Source organism: Phascolarctos cinereus, unplaced genomic scaffold (assembly GCF_003287225.1).
Source record: "Phascolarctos cinereus isolate Bilbo 61053 unplaced genomic scaffold, phaCin_HiC Scaffold_4;HRSCAF=312, whole genome shotgun sequence".
In the NCBI taxonomy this organism is placed as follows: domain Eukaryota; kingdom Metazoa; phylum Chordata; class Mammalia; order Diprotodontia; family Phascolarctidae; genus Phascolarctos; species Phascolarctos cinereus.
This window is the reverse complement of record NW_027555847.1, coordinates 311079015-311095942: the sequence shown is the minus strand read 5'-3', so window position 1 is coordinate 311095942 and position 16928 is coordinate 311079015. Positions and strand designations below refer to the sequence as shown.

General features: G+C 36.1%; 1 protein-coding gene across 3 annotated transcripts in view; it reads left to right on the top strand.

Moving 5' to 3' along the window:
- Positions 1–16928, top strand: part of RASGRF2 (Ras protein specific guanine nucleotide releasing factor 2) — a 324254-nt gene that overhangs the window by 109175 nt on the left and 198151 nt on the right. For 2 of the 3 annotated variants that reach the window (XM_021007670.2, XM_021007654.2), the window contains exons 3-4: positions 6497–6644; positions 9409–9498. In XM_021007670.2, the coding sequence (XP_020863329.1) occupies positions 6497–6644; positions 9409–9498 (238 nt within the window). The remainder of the gene's footprint in view (positions 1–6496; positions 6645–9408; positions 9499–16928) is intronic. The other variant, XM_078153147.1, reaches the window with a different exon arrangement.

Genomic DNA, 16928 nt, shown 5'->3' with positions numbered 1-16928 from the left:
CCAAGCATACATGTGCCAACTAGTGAAAATGTTCCAAAACAAAAACCATTATAGTTTCATTCTTGTTTTACGTAGAGAAAGATTCATTACGGCTTAAAGTATAGTATTGAATGATAGGACACAGAGGATATAATAACCATTCAGTCATCTCTTTGTGGAGTTTACATGGAGAAACCACTCACAAATTAGAAAGTCATGTTTACACAGACAATGCCATATGTGGCATAGTATAACTGCAAAGGTGGGGGGAAAAACACTGCTTCTTATAGTGATTTTAACCTATGATGTTATTCATATTGTATAGCTACAAATGGAAATATTACTTATTTGAAATATCTAGGCTTCCTTCTTTGAAGTACTAATGTGCCGTGATGAAAGAATATTCAAAGTTCTTTTTTGGTCTTGCAGGCCACAGATTCCGTTATATGAAAATAAATTCGAGTGTGTTTCTTTTGAAAGACCTCTCTTTGATTTGACACTATGCTTTAGGAATTTCCAATGTAAATTTGATATGGTTAGGTGTGGTCTGAATTTTTCAACTTGTAGCAAGTGATAACACAGGAATTTGTCCTCATTTAATGATGTGTTTAAAAATGATATAAAATTATTTTTTAGCACTATCTGTACTTAAAATGATGTTTCCTTCATTGACATAGTGCTGTAGGCACTCCAAAATGAAAACAGACTACTTGCCATCCCCAAAGGCCTCTTGCCAATTTCTGTCTGTGTATCCATGCTTGTCATATCACCATCTGAAGTACCCTTCTCCAGCCTTTCTTCCCATCTATGTGTACTACTTCCTTTAAGACTTGGCTTAAAAAAAAAAACTTCCAAAATTCATCTCCTAGAAATCTCATTTTATTTTGCTGTCTCTTGTGTTCCATATTTCCCCTGAACACTTCCCTGAGAATAAGGGATACTGAATTCAAGTCTGTGTTCTCCTAGCAGTGATCTCAGAAAAGTTGCTTCAGTTTCTGGGTCTCAGTTTTGTCATATATGAAGTGGAGATGACAATGTTAGTCCTGTCTGCATCATAGGATTGTTGTATCAAATGAGGTAAACTACCTAAAAACTCTTTGTCAACTGATATATACTTTATGTAATGCAAAATGTTAGTATTATTGTTATTCTTATGAATGATTAGATTTAGATTTGGAAGAGATCTTAAAGATTCTAATCTTGGGCAAGTTAAGCTATTTAAACTTGAATTGTTTTCATTTGTAAAATGAGGATGTTGGACTATATGACCTTTAAGGTCACTTCCAGGTGTAAATCTATGATTTTATTATCTTTGGAGAACTTCTTCATAGATGAAGAAACTGAGGCCCAGAGGTGAAGTAATTTGCCTAGAGTCATATAGATAATAAATAACAGAGCTGGGATTTCAAATTGGGTCTTTCAGCTCCAAATCTACTATTCTTTTCATGACATTATCTTATACTTTGTTGTTGTTCAGTCACGTTGGACTCTTCGTGACCCTATTTGGGGTTTTCTGGGCAAAAATACTGGGATGGTTTCCCATTTCCTTCTCCTGCTCATTTTGCAGATGAGGAAATGGGTTAAAAGGGTTAAGTGACTTGCCCAGGGTCACACAGCTAGTAAGTGTCTAAGGTTACATTTGAACTCAGGTCTTTCTGACTCCAGGGCTGGCATTCTATCCACTGTGTCACCTAGCTTTTTATCCTGTACTTATTCACACTTTAATTCTGTAATTGCTTCATGTGTTTGAATCTCTTGCATTCCTTAAGGACTACTTTCTACTTCTCTTATCACTGAATACTTAGATTAGTTATAGACCTACTATTTGTGCTCAGGAAACACCTGTTGTATAAATGAAAGGCAAGTAGTCATATGGCCCATATGATTTAATTTTTCAAAACTACCCTGGAATAATAAGATGGGTCATCTGAATTGACTAGAAGAGCTCATATTTAATAATTTTGCTTTCTCTCTGTAATACTTAAAAGTGAGTGTGATTTAATTTTTTATTTGCCAACCCTGATTCTTCAATACTCTAGTGAATCAATGGTCTAATCAATGGAATTACTTTTTCCTTTGGTGTAGATCACAGTCCATCAGTGCAAGAATCCTGTGTGATTCTTGTTCTTGTCTTTCCATATTCCAGAGGTTACCCAATGTACTGAAAGACTTCTTTCAAGTCTTTTATAATTTAAGGAATACAAATATAATTACAAATTTGTCCCTCACTTTTTTCCTTTAGCTCAGCTTATCCCTTTTTTGTGTCTTTTATGCAAACAAAATATTTTCTAGAGCTTTCCTATAATTTATTGTATCATACATTTTTTTAAAAGTTATACTAAAAAGTTGAGAATATAGAATAATTTCCAACATTCTGAGGATTTTTAATTGGGGCTACATATTTATAAAATTAAGTTTATTAATACCAGTGTAGATTGCTATATTACAATACAACTATGCAGCATTTTAATCTCTGTATGAACCCTTTCAATTCATTCTCCCAATTAATTCTTTAGAGATTATATATATAATTCCCTCAGACCCTTTGGAGAATTTTAAGAGACTTCTACCAATACAAATTTATGTACAATTGCAAAAAAAAAATTCCAAAAGGGAGGGAGAAAAATCAGCAACTATTATGTTAAAATCATTTTCATCAGTTCTATAGCACAATATTGTAAAATGTATGTTTGCTTCTGGAAACACTCCCTAAAATTTCATTGTCCTGAAAGGATAAATTTGATATTTTAAATTGAATTTGCCATTATTGGCTTTCTTTACAACTTTGTGATACAGCATTTTGTCTTTTTTTGTTATATTGTTAGGAGGGGAAAAGTTACTTACAACACTGTATCTTAAACTTAGAATCTGAGTTTTAAGTAATGAAGTTGTATCCATCAGCCAGTAAGAAGGAAAAATAAAATCCCTTTCTGTGGGAAAACTTAGTGGTCTTCAGATTTTTTCCCTTTTGTAAATCTTTTTGACCCACATCACTACTCTACCAAGAAAAGATGTTCCGGTATTTTTATGGAATTGTGTGGAAAGGAAAGTCCAACAGACAAGAGAACAAACTGACACTGGTGATAAGTTGGGGTGGGGATAGAGGAACAAGTCAATAAGCACCCAGAACAGTCCTTCACAGTAATTTGTCACTTAATGAGTATTATTGATTTGCTCACTGTTGAATGCTATAAGGAGATGATAAGAGAGCTTGGGAGCCAGGGAAAGGGAAAGCAGTAATGACAGTGTGGGAGGAAGAGGTATGAGTAATTACTCCTACACATGCCCCCACCAAACATGTTTGGGACATAACAGCTCTGCTTACCAGTACTAGAGAACTGCCTTAAAACTCCACATAAATATGAGTTATTATTGCTGTTACTGCTGTTATTATTGTTCCTGAAGATCTCAGATATTAGAGACATACTGGTCTAGTATGGTGTTCTCAGTGAAGTTCAAGCATAAACTTGAATTTATGTGTCTTTTATTTCTCAAATCCTCTACTACATGCCTATACTTTGCAGTTTTGGTAGTGTCTCAAGTTCCTATCAATACTAGTTTCATTCTTCAATTCATAGATTTTTCTGAAAAAAATTAAGTAGAATGAGAAGTTGAGACACTGAACATTGGAAAGAAAATAACCTTCTTGCTAAGCTAATATAATTTTTACCCTTTTTTGGAAAAAAAAAAGACAGGCCCATGCTCGAATTCATTGTCTCCTTGGGAATCTTTAACATTTACATAGACATTCCAATTTCTTTTCCTTGGTGCATTGATGGTTTTTGTTGGTTTGAGTCTAGATGATTAAGAATCAAAGATCATAGATTGCCATCTGTTGATTTTTGGCTGATGAATTCTGGGTTGGTTCCCCATCAAGTGATTTCTACAGTTTGATTTTGTTATTCTCCCCTATAAAGCAGAGATATCATAGATGACATCTACATTTTGCACTTGAGCTGAGATGATGAACAGACTTGGCAGAAATCCTTGGATTTTAAAATTTGCTCGTTAAATAAAATGTTTAAGTTGGGGGAGTACTAGTCTAGGAAATATAGTCATTGTAAGAGTAATTCACTGCTCTGACTGCCTAATTAATTTTACACTAAAATTCCTCTAAAAAAAAAAAGCAAGACTGAAAAAAAAATCTTTCATTGTAAAAAAATCTTTAGTAAGTGTTAAGTATTGATTTGATTAAGAGCTTTCTGGCCACAGATTTCCATGCTTTATTTCTACTAGGCACCCAAGTGCCATGTTTGTTAAGTAGTTGTGTTCTGTTGTTCTGTCTGTTTGCCGCACTTATCACTGCTGGTTTCTCATTATGCCTTTCTTGCCATACACATAAGGTATGATCATGTAGAACCAAAATTTTAAAAAAAATATTCTCCATTGTAATATTTACTCCTATACAGATAGAACTTGTGATATATCTGTTTACAAACATTTTAGTGCTGACTCAGAACATGGAAGTGATTAAATTAAAAATATAATTCAAGAATCAGTGTGTAGTTCTTAAGTTTAGCTCTGGGTGTATTATCTTCACTTTGCTCATTCTTAAAAAAATTAATTTTGTAAAGAGACTTTATAGATGATTTAGCCCAAACCCCAGCAGGCCTGGAGAAGTGGAGATTTACCTTTGGTCGAACAGTAGAGCTGTGATTGCTGAATTATTGTAGGGAGGGAGGGGGAAGAATGCCCAAGAATGTCTATTAATTTGATCACACTAAATAGGGAAAGTAGTAACAGAGGCAGGATTCAAGAGGCCACAAAACTATGTAAAAAATAGGCATTTAGAAGATCATCTTATTTTTCCTCTACCATCCAAAGCCCAGGTTGTGGATACTGATTATCAGCCCATGGGATTTAATTCAGAAGGAATGCCAGCCAAAGTTAATAGGTGATGTACTTGGTTTTGGAAGAAAAAATAGTAGATCTTATATTTGGAAGAAGAAACAGTCAAAGTTTACAAAGAGAAGCAAAGAAGCATAACTAATTACGAGAAAAAATTTTAATTTGCCATTTCCTTATTAAAACAGAAGGTAATTCTTTGCATTTTTTTGGCTCACATTATGAAATCATAGTGTAGCTGGGAAGTAAAGTTGATGGGTCTCAAAACACTTTGTATTTCTCTTAGGCAATTAAAAGATTGTCCTGTATATTAGTAGCTTGTGGAAAAATGCATCACCTCCTTTATTAGAATATCACCTGGGCTACCCATTCTCACTCCTTGGTCCCTGCCCCCCCAGATTTTCTATCCGCAAGTTCAAGGGACACGTCCACTCAGTATCATAGTTCTTAAGCTCCTATCAATGTATTAACTTTTGTTCTGGAGGACATAGTTAAAAACAGAGGCATTTAATGAAATAGCATCGCAAATAAAGTCACGATAGAATATTCTTTCCATAAATTTTAGGTATATTGTTCTCATACATACACTATCAGTACAGAGAGTAATTACGCATAGGGAGACCATTCATGAGGAGCATGTGGATTTAGGGAACATGTGTAGCCAAGACATATTTGTAAGGGAGCAGCTTATGCCTCCATTACTTCAGGTCCATTGATGTCTTCTGGTGATACCATTGCACTGATCTTACTAGACCTGTTCATCATTGGGTGCAATGTCTACAGGTAACCGTTGGACGTGTTGTATCAAGTTTTCTCAGATAATATTATGGTGGCAGTATACTATGTTCCCTGTTACCAGTTTCTGTACCCATTTCTTTAGGGCCACCACCATATATCTCAGCTCTGGTTCATGGAGAATAATGTCTATAATCTCTCCCTTTTGAGGATAGGCTGAGTGCTCTTTGGATATAGCCACCACACCTAGCTAATAAGGATCAGTAAGAGTGCCCTTAACTAAGATAAAGTATTTTCTTTTGGGGCCCTATGTCTGGGCATAGAGTGCCTGGTTTCAGATAACTATCTAAATTAGAATTAAACATTCCCAAGATCCTCTCTGGCTTAGCCAGCAAATGAACTGGAGCCAGATCAGAAGTTATGCTAAAGAGACAAGGTCATTGTTCTCTGTCTTCTTAGTTTAAATTTCTGCTTTTATGTGTACCTAAAAGCAGAAATATATACAGATATACATATATCTTATCATATCTGTTAAACATACTAACTATAATATAGATCTGTAAGCATTAAAACTTCTTTGTTTTTGTGCTATGTTTTAGCCAGCATAAAGCTATTCTCTCTATGTTAAGTTATAAGCTCTTGAGGGCAGAGACAGTATAATTTTTTACCAGGCAATCAATAAATGTTTATGGAATTACACTTGCTGAATTATTAAAATATAAAATAATGATGATTCAATTTATATAGAACTAAAAGAATTAAGCAAGTATGATTAGGTTGTGAATGCATGCCAAAAATGTTTACAGATGTAAAAGAGAACAAAGCAAAATAAATGAGATTTCTTGTTTTCTGTTACAAATGAAATGCTTGAAAATGCCATGTTTGGAACACTAGTAAAACAATATCTGAGTTACTAATAGTGTAATTTTCTCTCAAGTTATTCAGACATTCTGATTGAGAGAGAAGTGTTAATGCAGAAGTACATCCATCTAGTTCAGATCGTAGAGACAGAAAAAATTGCAGCTAACCAACTCCGACATCAGCTTGAGGATCAAGACACTGAAATTGAAAGGCTTAAATCAGAGGTATTTCCCAACCTGTCAATCAATCCCTTCTTATTGTTTCACTGTTATGCAGTCAACTCATCATTATCAGCCTGAGGATTGCCCATAAGACGTGGTGAAATTCAGACTGTGGGTCTTCTCTGCTACGCAGCATGCTAGTGGGCTATAGCTCTCCATATATTCTGAGTGCTAGCTAGTTTCAATGTTAGTCTAAACAAATTTTCATCAGTAAGGTAAATGTGCTTCAAAATGCCAGTACATGTAATACGTTTTGAAGCCAAGTGGAATTGACTTTTGGATCATCTGGGTTTTTGTTTTGGGTTTTTTGATTTCTTTGTTTTGCCTTTGCTTCCTTCCATCAGTGCAGATAATCAGGAGTTGACTGTAGTTTTTTTGGGTTCTGATTTACTCTTCCAAGAGCACTCTACTTGACTTTGTTTATGATTTCAGCCAAAATGCAGATGGATAATCAGGAAAGAATCCAATTAGATTAAGAATCAGATTAAAGGGATCTGTCCCTCCCTGAATCCAAATGAGCACAACTTTCTGTCCTTCATATGGGCATATGAGACAGTGTATTGTCATTGTCAATGCAGCTTCTACTGAATGATTAAACAAGAATGATTCTCCCCTTTGCCTGATAGATAGAAGGCTTCACAGAAGGTCATTTGAGATGAGAGTTTCTTATACTGTGTAGCCCTGGAAGGGGCTTTTGGGAATGGAGAAGAGGTAGTTTTACATCTTACAGAGCTGGGGTGACTTGGCCACAACGCAAGCTCTGTTTCTATGCTGCACCCTTGGTGACCTAGGAGGTCTACCTCTCTGGGGATTCTGAGAGGCATGAAAGAAGAGAAAGCTTCCCCCCTGGCCCTAGCTGGTATGTGGTTGCTATATCCCTGAATCTACACGAACAATTGGGGTTTAAAGATATGCACTCATCAGGCTAGCTGAACTGTTTCTGTTCAGCAATCTTAGAATCTTCTGATACTCACTTGTATGCCACAATATTTTGGTAGGGTTTTTGTGTTCTTTTCTTTCAGATCTTCCGCTGAAACACCCCCTTGCAAATTCTGTTGAGGGGTTTTACTTGCTGTTCTAAGTGTATCATCTCTGCTATGCAGGGCAGTGATGTATGCTGATTCCAGCTGTGATGTGTGATAGCTTCTGTTGTGATAAGTTACAGTCTGTGATCACCATGTCATTAGACTTGATGCCATCTTGATTAAGCACCAAAATCTGATACAGCTTAAAAAATAAACAACAAACCTGCATTTTAAAAGACTATATCTGGCACTATAATTTAAAGCAAAATTACTGTTTTCTTTCTTTGGTGCAGTAAGCTTGAACAGATACTTGTCTGACAGGGGGAGAGAAAGATATTTACATTATGAGATAAACTTGGTGCCAAACATTGTTACCCAGTATTTGCATATCCTAGTGTGTTTTCAGTATACTGTATTCTAGTCTGGATTTTTATCTAACCCCAAAATTTTAAGTAGCCAATATTTTTGTATAGTTAGATAATCACTAGAATACATCACCAAGTCCCAATTTTCCCTTTTATCTATCACTTAGTGAAAGAGCATCTATTTAAGTAATGATGGAAGCTTCTTGACTGCAGGGGCCTATGTCATACCTATTCATTCAGTAAACATGAAATACCTGCTAAGAGCAAGACACTGTCCTAGGTACTTGGGATGCAAAGCATGATAACAATGGAAAAAATGCTGGCTTAGGAGTCAGAGAACCTGGTTCTGCTACTACCTGTGTGAACTTGATTGAACAAATCACTTCATGTCCCTGGGTCTCAGTTTCCTCATCTGTAAAATGAGGGGGTTGGACTAGATGGCTTTTGAGGTCTTTTCCAGCTCTCGTTCAATGATCCTATGGTACCACCCATTTCCCTTTGTATCTCCAGTGTCTGTCACAGTGCCTTGCATATATTAGATGCATAATAAATATGTGTTCAGTTGAATTTAATTAAAATAGCTATTAGGCCATTGGATGGCCTATAAGGACTACTGGTGTCTAAATTGATGTTTATTAGTAGGTCCACATGGGTCCCAAATGCATTTGGCATTGAGCTGCATATTAATATATTTTGTTTTAAAGCTTAAGTGAGGGAGCCTAACTGGGTGTTTCCATAGCACTCCATTTCTCTGATATACACAAGACAGAAATAAGTTAGAGATTTTCATGTCTCCTTATCTGTCACAGAATCAGGGTGGAGTCTGGAGAAGAGCTACAATTCCTTTGGTTGATTGGGAATATTGCTAACACTCATGTTACACTGCAGCCACCTATAAGAGTTAGTTTTCTCACTCCCAAATGGAGTCAAATCATTCCTATGTGACCTATAAACTCTTAACCCTGAAAGGAGAGGTTTCGAAGAATTTGAGGGCATGCATAAAAGAGCTAGATATGATTGGAGAGCCATGATCCAAGTATATTGCTTTAGAGATCCCTAGAGAGCGTCTTGTCCAGCATTCCATTTGAAAGAATGTTGATATTTGCTGAGCCTTTGAGGAAGAGAGCTAGGCCTTTGCCTGATGATCATTAGTCAAGCCTGTGTTCTTTTTTGTGGCCCAGCACGTACACACTTCCCCTTCCCTTAATCCAGTCACATGTAGTCCAGGGCGAAATCCATGCTCGTCACAGACTTTTAGATGAAATCTCATTCCTGGCATGTCTGAGTGGTCTGCCCTTCGATGTGTGAGGAGAGATAATCCATGGTTATTGAGACAGAATTAAATATTCTAAGATGTTGGTTTTGTTTGATTCTTAGATTATTGCTCTTAATAAAACCAAGGAACGAATGCGACCATATCACGGCAACCAGGAAGATGAAGATCCGGACATCAAAAAGATTAAAAAGGTAGGTGCTTGGAAGTTTGAAGCCTGAAAGAGGCTATACCAGAGAGTCAGTGTGACTTATGGACATTGTCCTTCTCACCCCAGGATCATACAGGAAGGCTGTAGATCTGGAGAGGACATCAGAGGCCATTAATCCAACACCCTTGCTTTGTAGAAGCAAGTCCAGAGAATTGTGTCATACAGGTTGTAGGTAGCAGAGCTGGGATTCTAACTTGGGCCCCAAGCTCCAAGGTTAGCTATTTTGCACCATAGCTGCTTCTTGATTTTCTCCAAACAGAGCATAACCAGTATGTTCCCACGGGTAAATGCCAGCTTTACCCTTTAGATAACTTAAGATAGTGCTTCCTCTGTGGAAACACTCCAGCTTGGTAATTAGAATCTGCCAGCTTCCAGTAATTTCCTCTCTTGAGATACTCAGGGAGTGATGCCAGAAACTATAATGAAAGAGTAACCCTGTTGGGGTAACTAAAACAATATTAGGTTTTAAAATCATAGAATATTAGAGTTGGAAAAGATCTTAAAAATCATCTGGCAGCCCCCAGCCTCATTTTACATGTGAGGAAACTGAGCCCCAGAGAATCCCTCAAAGTCACACAGTTAGTGAGTGGTAGAGTTAAGTGTCCTAATTCCAAGTCCAAGATACTTTTCTTTTACATAACATTACTTTCCTTAGTCTGCTGACTTTATTTGTCCTTCTCCCTGATTTTAATGCTTTGTGAAGTTATTTTTAAAAAGCATTTGCTTATTATGCTTATTCTTTGGGAACACTTAGCACAGTTTTTCCTCAAGTGTTAGCATATTGAGGATAGGAATGTTGGCTCTAATGTGGGTTTTACTGTAGACATCCAGAGAGACAGTTTCTCTATCCTCCTGTCATCTGAAATCCTAGAAAGTTAGTGATGAACCAGATACCACCATACTTCGTGTTTTGTAATTATGTTATCTGATTTTAACTATCCTGTTTAATAAGAGGACTTTATGGGCAGGCATGGTGGCACACTGGGAAGGTTGAAGTTGGTAGATCACTTGAGCTTAGGAGTTTTGAACTGCAGCAGGCTAAAGCTGATTGGGCTAGTGTCTACACTAAGTCCAGCACCAGGAGAGTGAGCCTCTGGGAGCAGTCAGTCACCAGGCTGCTTTGGGAGGGTGTGGACTGTCTCGGGTCATAAAGGGAGCAATTCAAAACTCCCATGCCTGTCACCAGTGGGATTAGGCCCATGAGGGGCCAGTGCACTTCAGCCTGTTTTTCCGGGATTTCTTTTGCTTCTTTACTGATTCTTTTGTTCAAATGTTTCTAACCTCAGACCACAGGACAAACCCATCTTAGCTATCACTCAACAGTGTTTAAGTCAATCACGAGTAATGTAAACTGAAGTTCACGTTTTCGTCATCCTCTGGATAACTCTAAAGAAAGGTTATTAATAATGATTGATCAAGACAACAGTGTAAACATTGGTCCCCTCTTTGCACTGTCTAGCTATCCTGGACTTGCTTTTCCTTACACATGCCATACCATCCCACATCTCTGCCTCTTCGCTGGCTGTTTCTTATGCCTGAAGTGCTTTTCTTCTTCACCTCCACCTCTTAGAATGCCTTATTTCTTTCAGTGCTCAGCTCAAGGTCAACCTTCTCCACAAAGCCTTTTCTGATTCCCACAGTTGTTATGCCTTTCCTTCTAAAGGCACTTTGTATTAATTATGTATGTATATATGTGTGTGTATGTTTATGTGTGTATGTATGTGTGTATATATATGTACATATACACACATAGATATTCTGTATATACTTATATTTTGTATATCTACATTGTTTCTCCAATTAAAATGCAGGCTCCTTGTGGGCAGGCACTGTTTCACTTCAGTCTTTGTGTCCCTAGTGCTTAATGCTATGCTTTTGCTCATAGTAGGTACTTGATTTTTTAAATTAATTAATAGGCTAAAGATATATTATGTAGACCCATCTTAATTTTTGACTGTTTTATTCCAAAAATTTGAGTATAAGTTATTTTTCAAAATTCTGAATGCATTTTCCTCTAAGAACAATAGTATAAAAGATAATTTCCCAGGCTAGCCCTCAAAAACTCATATAACTTCAGATGTATCTGAAATATAATAATATATGGTGTTTGCCATAAATAATGGAATGTATTACATACATTTTTATTAATAATTTATTTATTTTTAGTTTTTAACATTCATTTCCCTAAGATTTTGAGTTTTAAATTTTCTTCCCTTCCCTCTCCCCTCCCCCAAGACAGTATGCAATCTGATATAGGGTCTACTTACACATTCATATTAAGCATATTTTCCCATTAGTCGTGATGTAAAGAACAATTAGAACTAATGGAGGGAACCACGAGAATGATGCAAAAAACAAAACAACAAAGGAAAAGGAGAGCAAATAGTATGCTTTCATCTGCATTCAGACTCCATAGTTGTTTCTCTGGATGTGGATAGCATTTTCCATCGTGAGTCTTTTGGAGTTGTCTTAGATCCTTACATTGCTGAGAAGAGCCAAGTCTGTTAAAGTCAGTCATCGCACAGTGTGGCTATTACTGTGTACAGTATTCTCCTGGTTCTGCTCATTTCACTCAGCATCAATTCATTTAAGTCTTTCCAGGTTTTTCTGAAGTCCTCCTACTCATCATTTCTTATAGCACAGTAATATTCCATTACATTCATATACCACAACTTGTTCAGCCATTCCCCAATTGATGGGCATACCCTCAATTTCCAATTCTTTGTCACCACAGAAAGAGCTGCTGTAAATATTTTTGCACATGTGAGTCCTTTTCCCATTTTTATGACCTCTTTAGGATACAGACCTAGAAGTGGTATTGTTGGGTCAAAGAGTATTCACAATTTTATACCCCTTGGGCATAGTTCTAAATTGTGCTCCAGAATGGTTGGGATCAGTTCACAACTCCACCAACAATGCAATAATGTCCTAATTTTCCCACATCTTCTCCAAGAATTTATTATATTTTAACAAACAGGAAAAGACCTCTTATTGATTCGAGAGTTCTCTTAAAGTTAGTTATCTAGATTCTTCAAAGTCAAGATAAAAATTTGCACAAAAAACCAAGAAGAATAATGCAAAAAGAATGTACAATTGAAACAACTTAGCTGAAATAAGCAAATATTTGAGAATAAAAAATGGGAAATGGATAACAGAAAAAAACATTGACACCAAGTATTAATAATTTTATCCAGACATTTGACCAATGTAAGTTAAGTGCCATAGCAAGGAGACTGAGAGAGTGCCTTATCCAGCAAGCATCTGACCTACTTGCCAAAGGCAACTTATATTAGATTATAAACTTGCTTGTAGAATCTTATGAAGATGGATGATGAATGATTGTAAACAATATTATCTCCCTGGGGAGGGTAAAACTAACTTAAAGAAAATTTGACAAGATATCCAATTAAATAAAGTCATCCCAAGGGCATTCAAGAATGAAAATGGAAGGAAGACTACAAAGAGAAGAAAAATGAGAAAGATTTGCAAAAATTATTTTGGCAATTATTTTCTTCATCATGGACAGTGGAACCAACACACTGTCACAGTCTTAGACGTGCTCATAGAGGAGAAAGAAATGACACTAAAGAGAATGAAGATAGGAAAAGTTGCTATCTTAGGCCAAGTATATAGAGAGGAGATCCATGCCAGAGGCAACACAATTGTGAGGGCATTGAAAAAGCAATATACAGTGTCTTAAAGGGGGAAAGATACCAAATGTGTGTGTGAGGGAAACTCAGACATTATGAATCTGACAAAGGTAACTGACATAGCCTAAATAATTACCAACCTATATCTCTACTCTTTATACAAAATCTTCACATACAAGTTGAAGGAATCCTCAAGGAGAGTATAGTAGGGAGCATGCAGCCTTTCAAAAGTGATATTCAGCAAAGGACCTTATCTTTACCATCTTACAATTAAGTAAAGATGTAGAATATAAGAATCCATTGTGCTTATTTGTTATGATTATGAAACAACACTTGATTTGGTAGGATAAAATGTTGTGTTACAGACTCTTTTCCAACAAGGCATCTCTGACCCATACATGAAAATCATTCAAGATTCCTTGAAACATATGATGGTGGAAATAACCTTGTCCAACAATCTTTTGATTATAAAGTCAAGTGAGGCATAAAATGGGGAAAATATACGTTTGCTAAAGGTATTTTCCACTATAATAAAGATGATCCAGAACAGAGTACAGGTGGAAGAGGGATTTTCTGTATATGGCGAAGTCCTCTTGATGTTCTTGTTTGCTGATGACATCATGCTGATTACATCAAGCCTCCAAACACTGCAGAATCTTCTGAAGGAGATTTGTAATGACTCAGTGGAGTCCATTATAGCTCATGGATTTAGAACTGGAAGGAAAGGGTCATTTAGTCCAATCTCTGAATTTTATATATGAGGAAACTGAGGACCAAAAATGGGTAAGTGACTTGTTCAAGATCACACAGGTACTAAATGACAGAGGCAGGATTTGATTCTAGGTGTTCCGATTCCAAAGCTAGTGCTCTTTCCATTCAGTCATACTGTGGATGAAGAATATCTGTTGCCCAGATTTCAATATGTATTTGAATGGACGCCCTCTTGATTTTTTCCATCAGTACATTGATCTAGGACGTAACAGCACAGATGGGTAGCTAGGTGGGGCCCAAAATTGAACAGAAGGAGAATGATGTGGATTGCTTTTGAGAAGTTGCAAAGCTTCTTTACTGACCTTAAAATTCCCATGAAAAAAAGGGTTCATTTTTATTTTAACACTAACATTCTACTTATTTTGCTCTATGGCAGTAAAATATGGAATACAGTCATCTTCAAAGATTTACAAATGAATATCACATTGAAGACAATGGATAGGTAGTATGGGAGAGGGAGAGAGAGGGTGTGAGCAGATTGCAACCAATGAGATGCTCTGTAGAGCAGGAGTAAAAAATAACATCAAGAAATTACATGATAGGAAGAGAAGATAAGTTGCTCATGCACAAGAATAAGAGATGGCAGGTGGACAGCCAGAGTGCCCCACTAGTACCCTTGAATTGTTAGTAGAAAGTTAAGAAAGCATCCATTCTCCATTGGGTGGACTGTACAGGGAATTTATGGGAAGAAATGTTTAAGAATCTTAAGATGGACAGGTATGGATGGGCTGTAGTCTGTATCAAGGAGGAATTCTAGAGTCAATAAAATTATAAATACTTGAGTACTTGAGAGACAGCCTAACCACCATGCACACCAACATTTCTGCAGGAAAATATATCCAGAATTGTACCTTGAAATATATCGGTATCTATTTTGCTCTACTTTCCCCACCTTATCCTTTTCTGTTACAATAAAATTGTGGACTCCCTCTCCCTCACTTTTCCTACTGGCAGGGAGTTACAGGCCACAGCTGGCAGCCCACAATTATGTACAAAGATTTCAGCATGGAAAGAGATGAGGGGTAGGAACAGGTGCTTCAGAGGACGAGAGGATAAAGAAGTGTTTAGTACTCTTGTCAATATAAAACCAACAGGGATGTTTTTCAGTTTCTGGTTTTATGTCATTGATGAATTGAGGTATATTTAGAATCACAGAATTTGAGAATTGGAAGGGACCATAGTGGACATCTGGTCTAAACTATACCTCAAAGGAATCTCCACAAGGACATAGAATATTATAGGAACAAAAATGGGAAAACAGCACCATTTTACATTAAAATTGTATTTTTTGTAATTTGACTCATGCTAATTTTGACTATTTTAATAGTTTCTTTAAAAAAAAGAAGATGAAACTATTTATCAGAGATATTAATAAACAATATTTGCTATGTCCCAAAGGCAGGAACCAGTTCATATGAAAATAGTCTGGCAAATTTATATTTTATCAGTGAACACTTCCCCGAGTGCATAAAAACGTTTGATTCCAGGATTGAAAACAATAATATTGAGTTGAAAAATAGGTAAGTCAGGCAAGGGATAGAGTGTTGGACTTGGAGTCAGGAAGACCTGAATTCAAATCTCTGTGACCCTGAGCACATCATTTAAGCTTCTTCAGCCTCAGTTGCCTGATCTGTAAAATGGGGATAATAATAGTGCCTATGTCCCAGGGTTGTTGTAAGGCTCAAATGAGATAATATAAGTTAAGTGCTTTGTTACCTTAAAGCACTCTATAAATGCTGGCTATTGTAATTTAAATCTTACTTTGACATTTTTGCCTTTTAATTTTTTTTGACAATTCACTCTTATCTCATTAAAAGTAAAACTTTTTTATAATTTGATTTTTGAATTAAATAAAACTTTTAAAATTGGCTTTGTTATCCACTCCGTTCCAAATCCAACTTCTCTCTGCAGTTGGATTGTTTCAGCCTACCAGTGTGAAGATGAGTTGCAGATAAGTTAGTGTCTGCTTTAAAAAATGTGTATACAAGGTAATGTAAATTAAACTGAAAATTTGAAATTGATAGTTACAGAAATTCCCCATAAATTTATTCATTCATTATATAACATTTCTAATACAATGCTTTTTATTTTTTAAAAATTGCAATTGATTTTTTTGAAGACATGATGATTTCATTGCGTATGTGAAAATTGAATAGTAAAAGAGGGAGTTAGTTTAAATAAGAGAGAATAGAGTCCATGTGGACAAAATAATGAGAAAAAATAGAAAACGTGAGAATATGTTGAATCAACAGTTATGCTTTAAAAAAAAGATTGGTAGCAGTGAATGTTTTCATTTTAATCTGTATTTTCAGCTTTACAAAGCTGTTACTTAGATACACCACAAATCTGATTACAAAATTTGATAGAACTAGAAATGGAACTTAAGAAATCATCTTGCATAATTCATACAGGGAAACTGTGGCCCAGAGACATAAAATATCTTGCCCAAGGACTCCTAGTGACAGGTAAACCCAGGTCTAACTAGAATCTAAAATTCTTTGCCATATATGACATTGCCTAGTGAATTGAGATTACTGTTAAAATATTGCTCTCATCATATATTTTTTTCCAAAACTTGCTGTGTTAATGGTTTTAGGTGAGAGGAGTCTCTCCATTCATGAGTGAAGATTATATTAAAAGACTCACATATGCAATTAGGAAGGTGATATCGTCTCCTATAGGTAGCTTAACAGTAAAGCCTTTTATACTCTCTTCTTGAAATTTTAATAGAGGGGAAATAAGAATAGCTCAAAGAGAATTTTACAATAAAAATGGGCACCAAAACAACATAAGTTAATAATGACTGACATTTAAATAACACTTTGAGATTTACAAGATCCATTATTTATATTATTTTGTCCTGACAACAGTTAATGTGAGGTAAAGACTGCAGGCATTATTATCCCTGTTCAGCAAATGAGGAAATTGAGGTTGACAAAAGTTAGATGACTTGCCCAGGGTGATACAGCTAATGTCTAAGGCAGAATGCAAA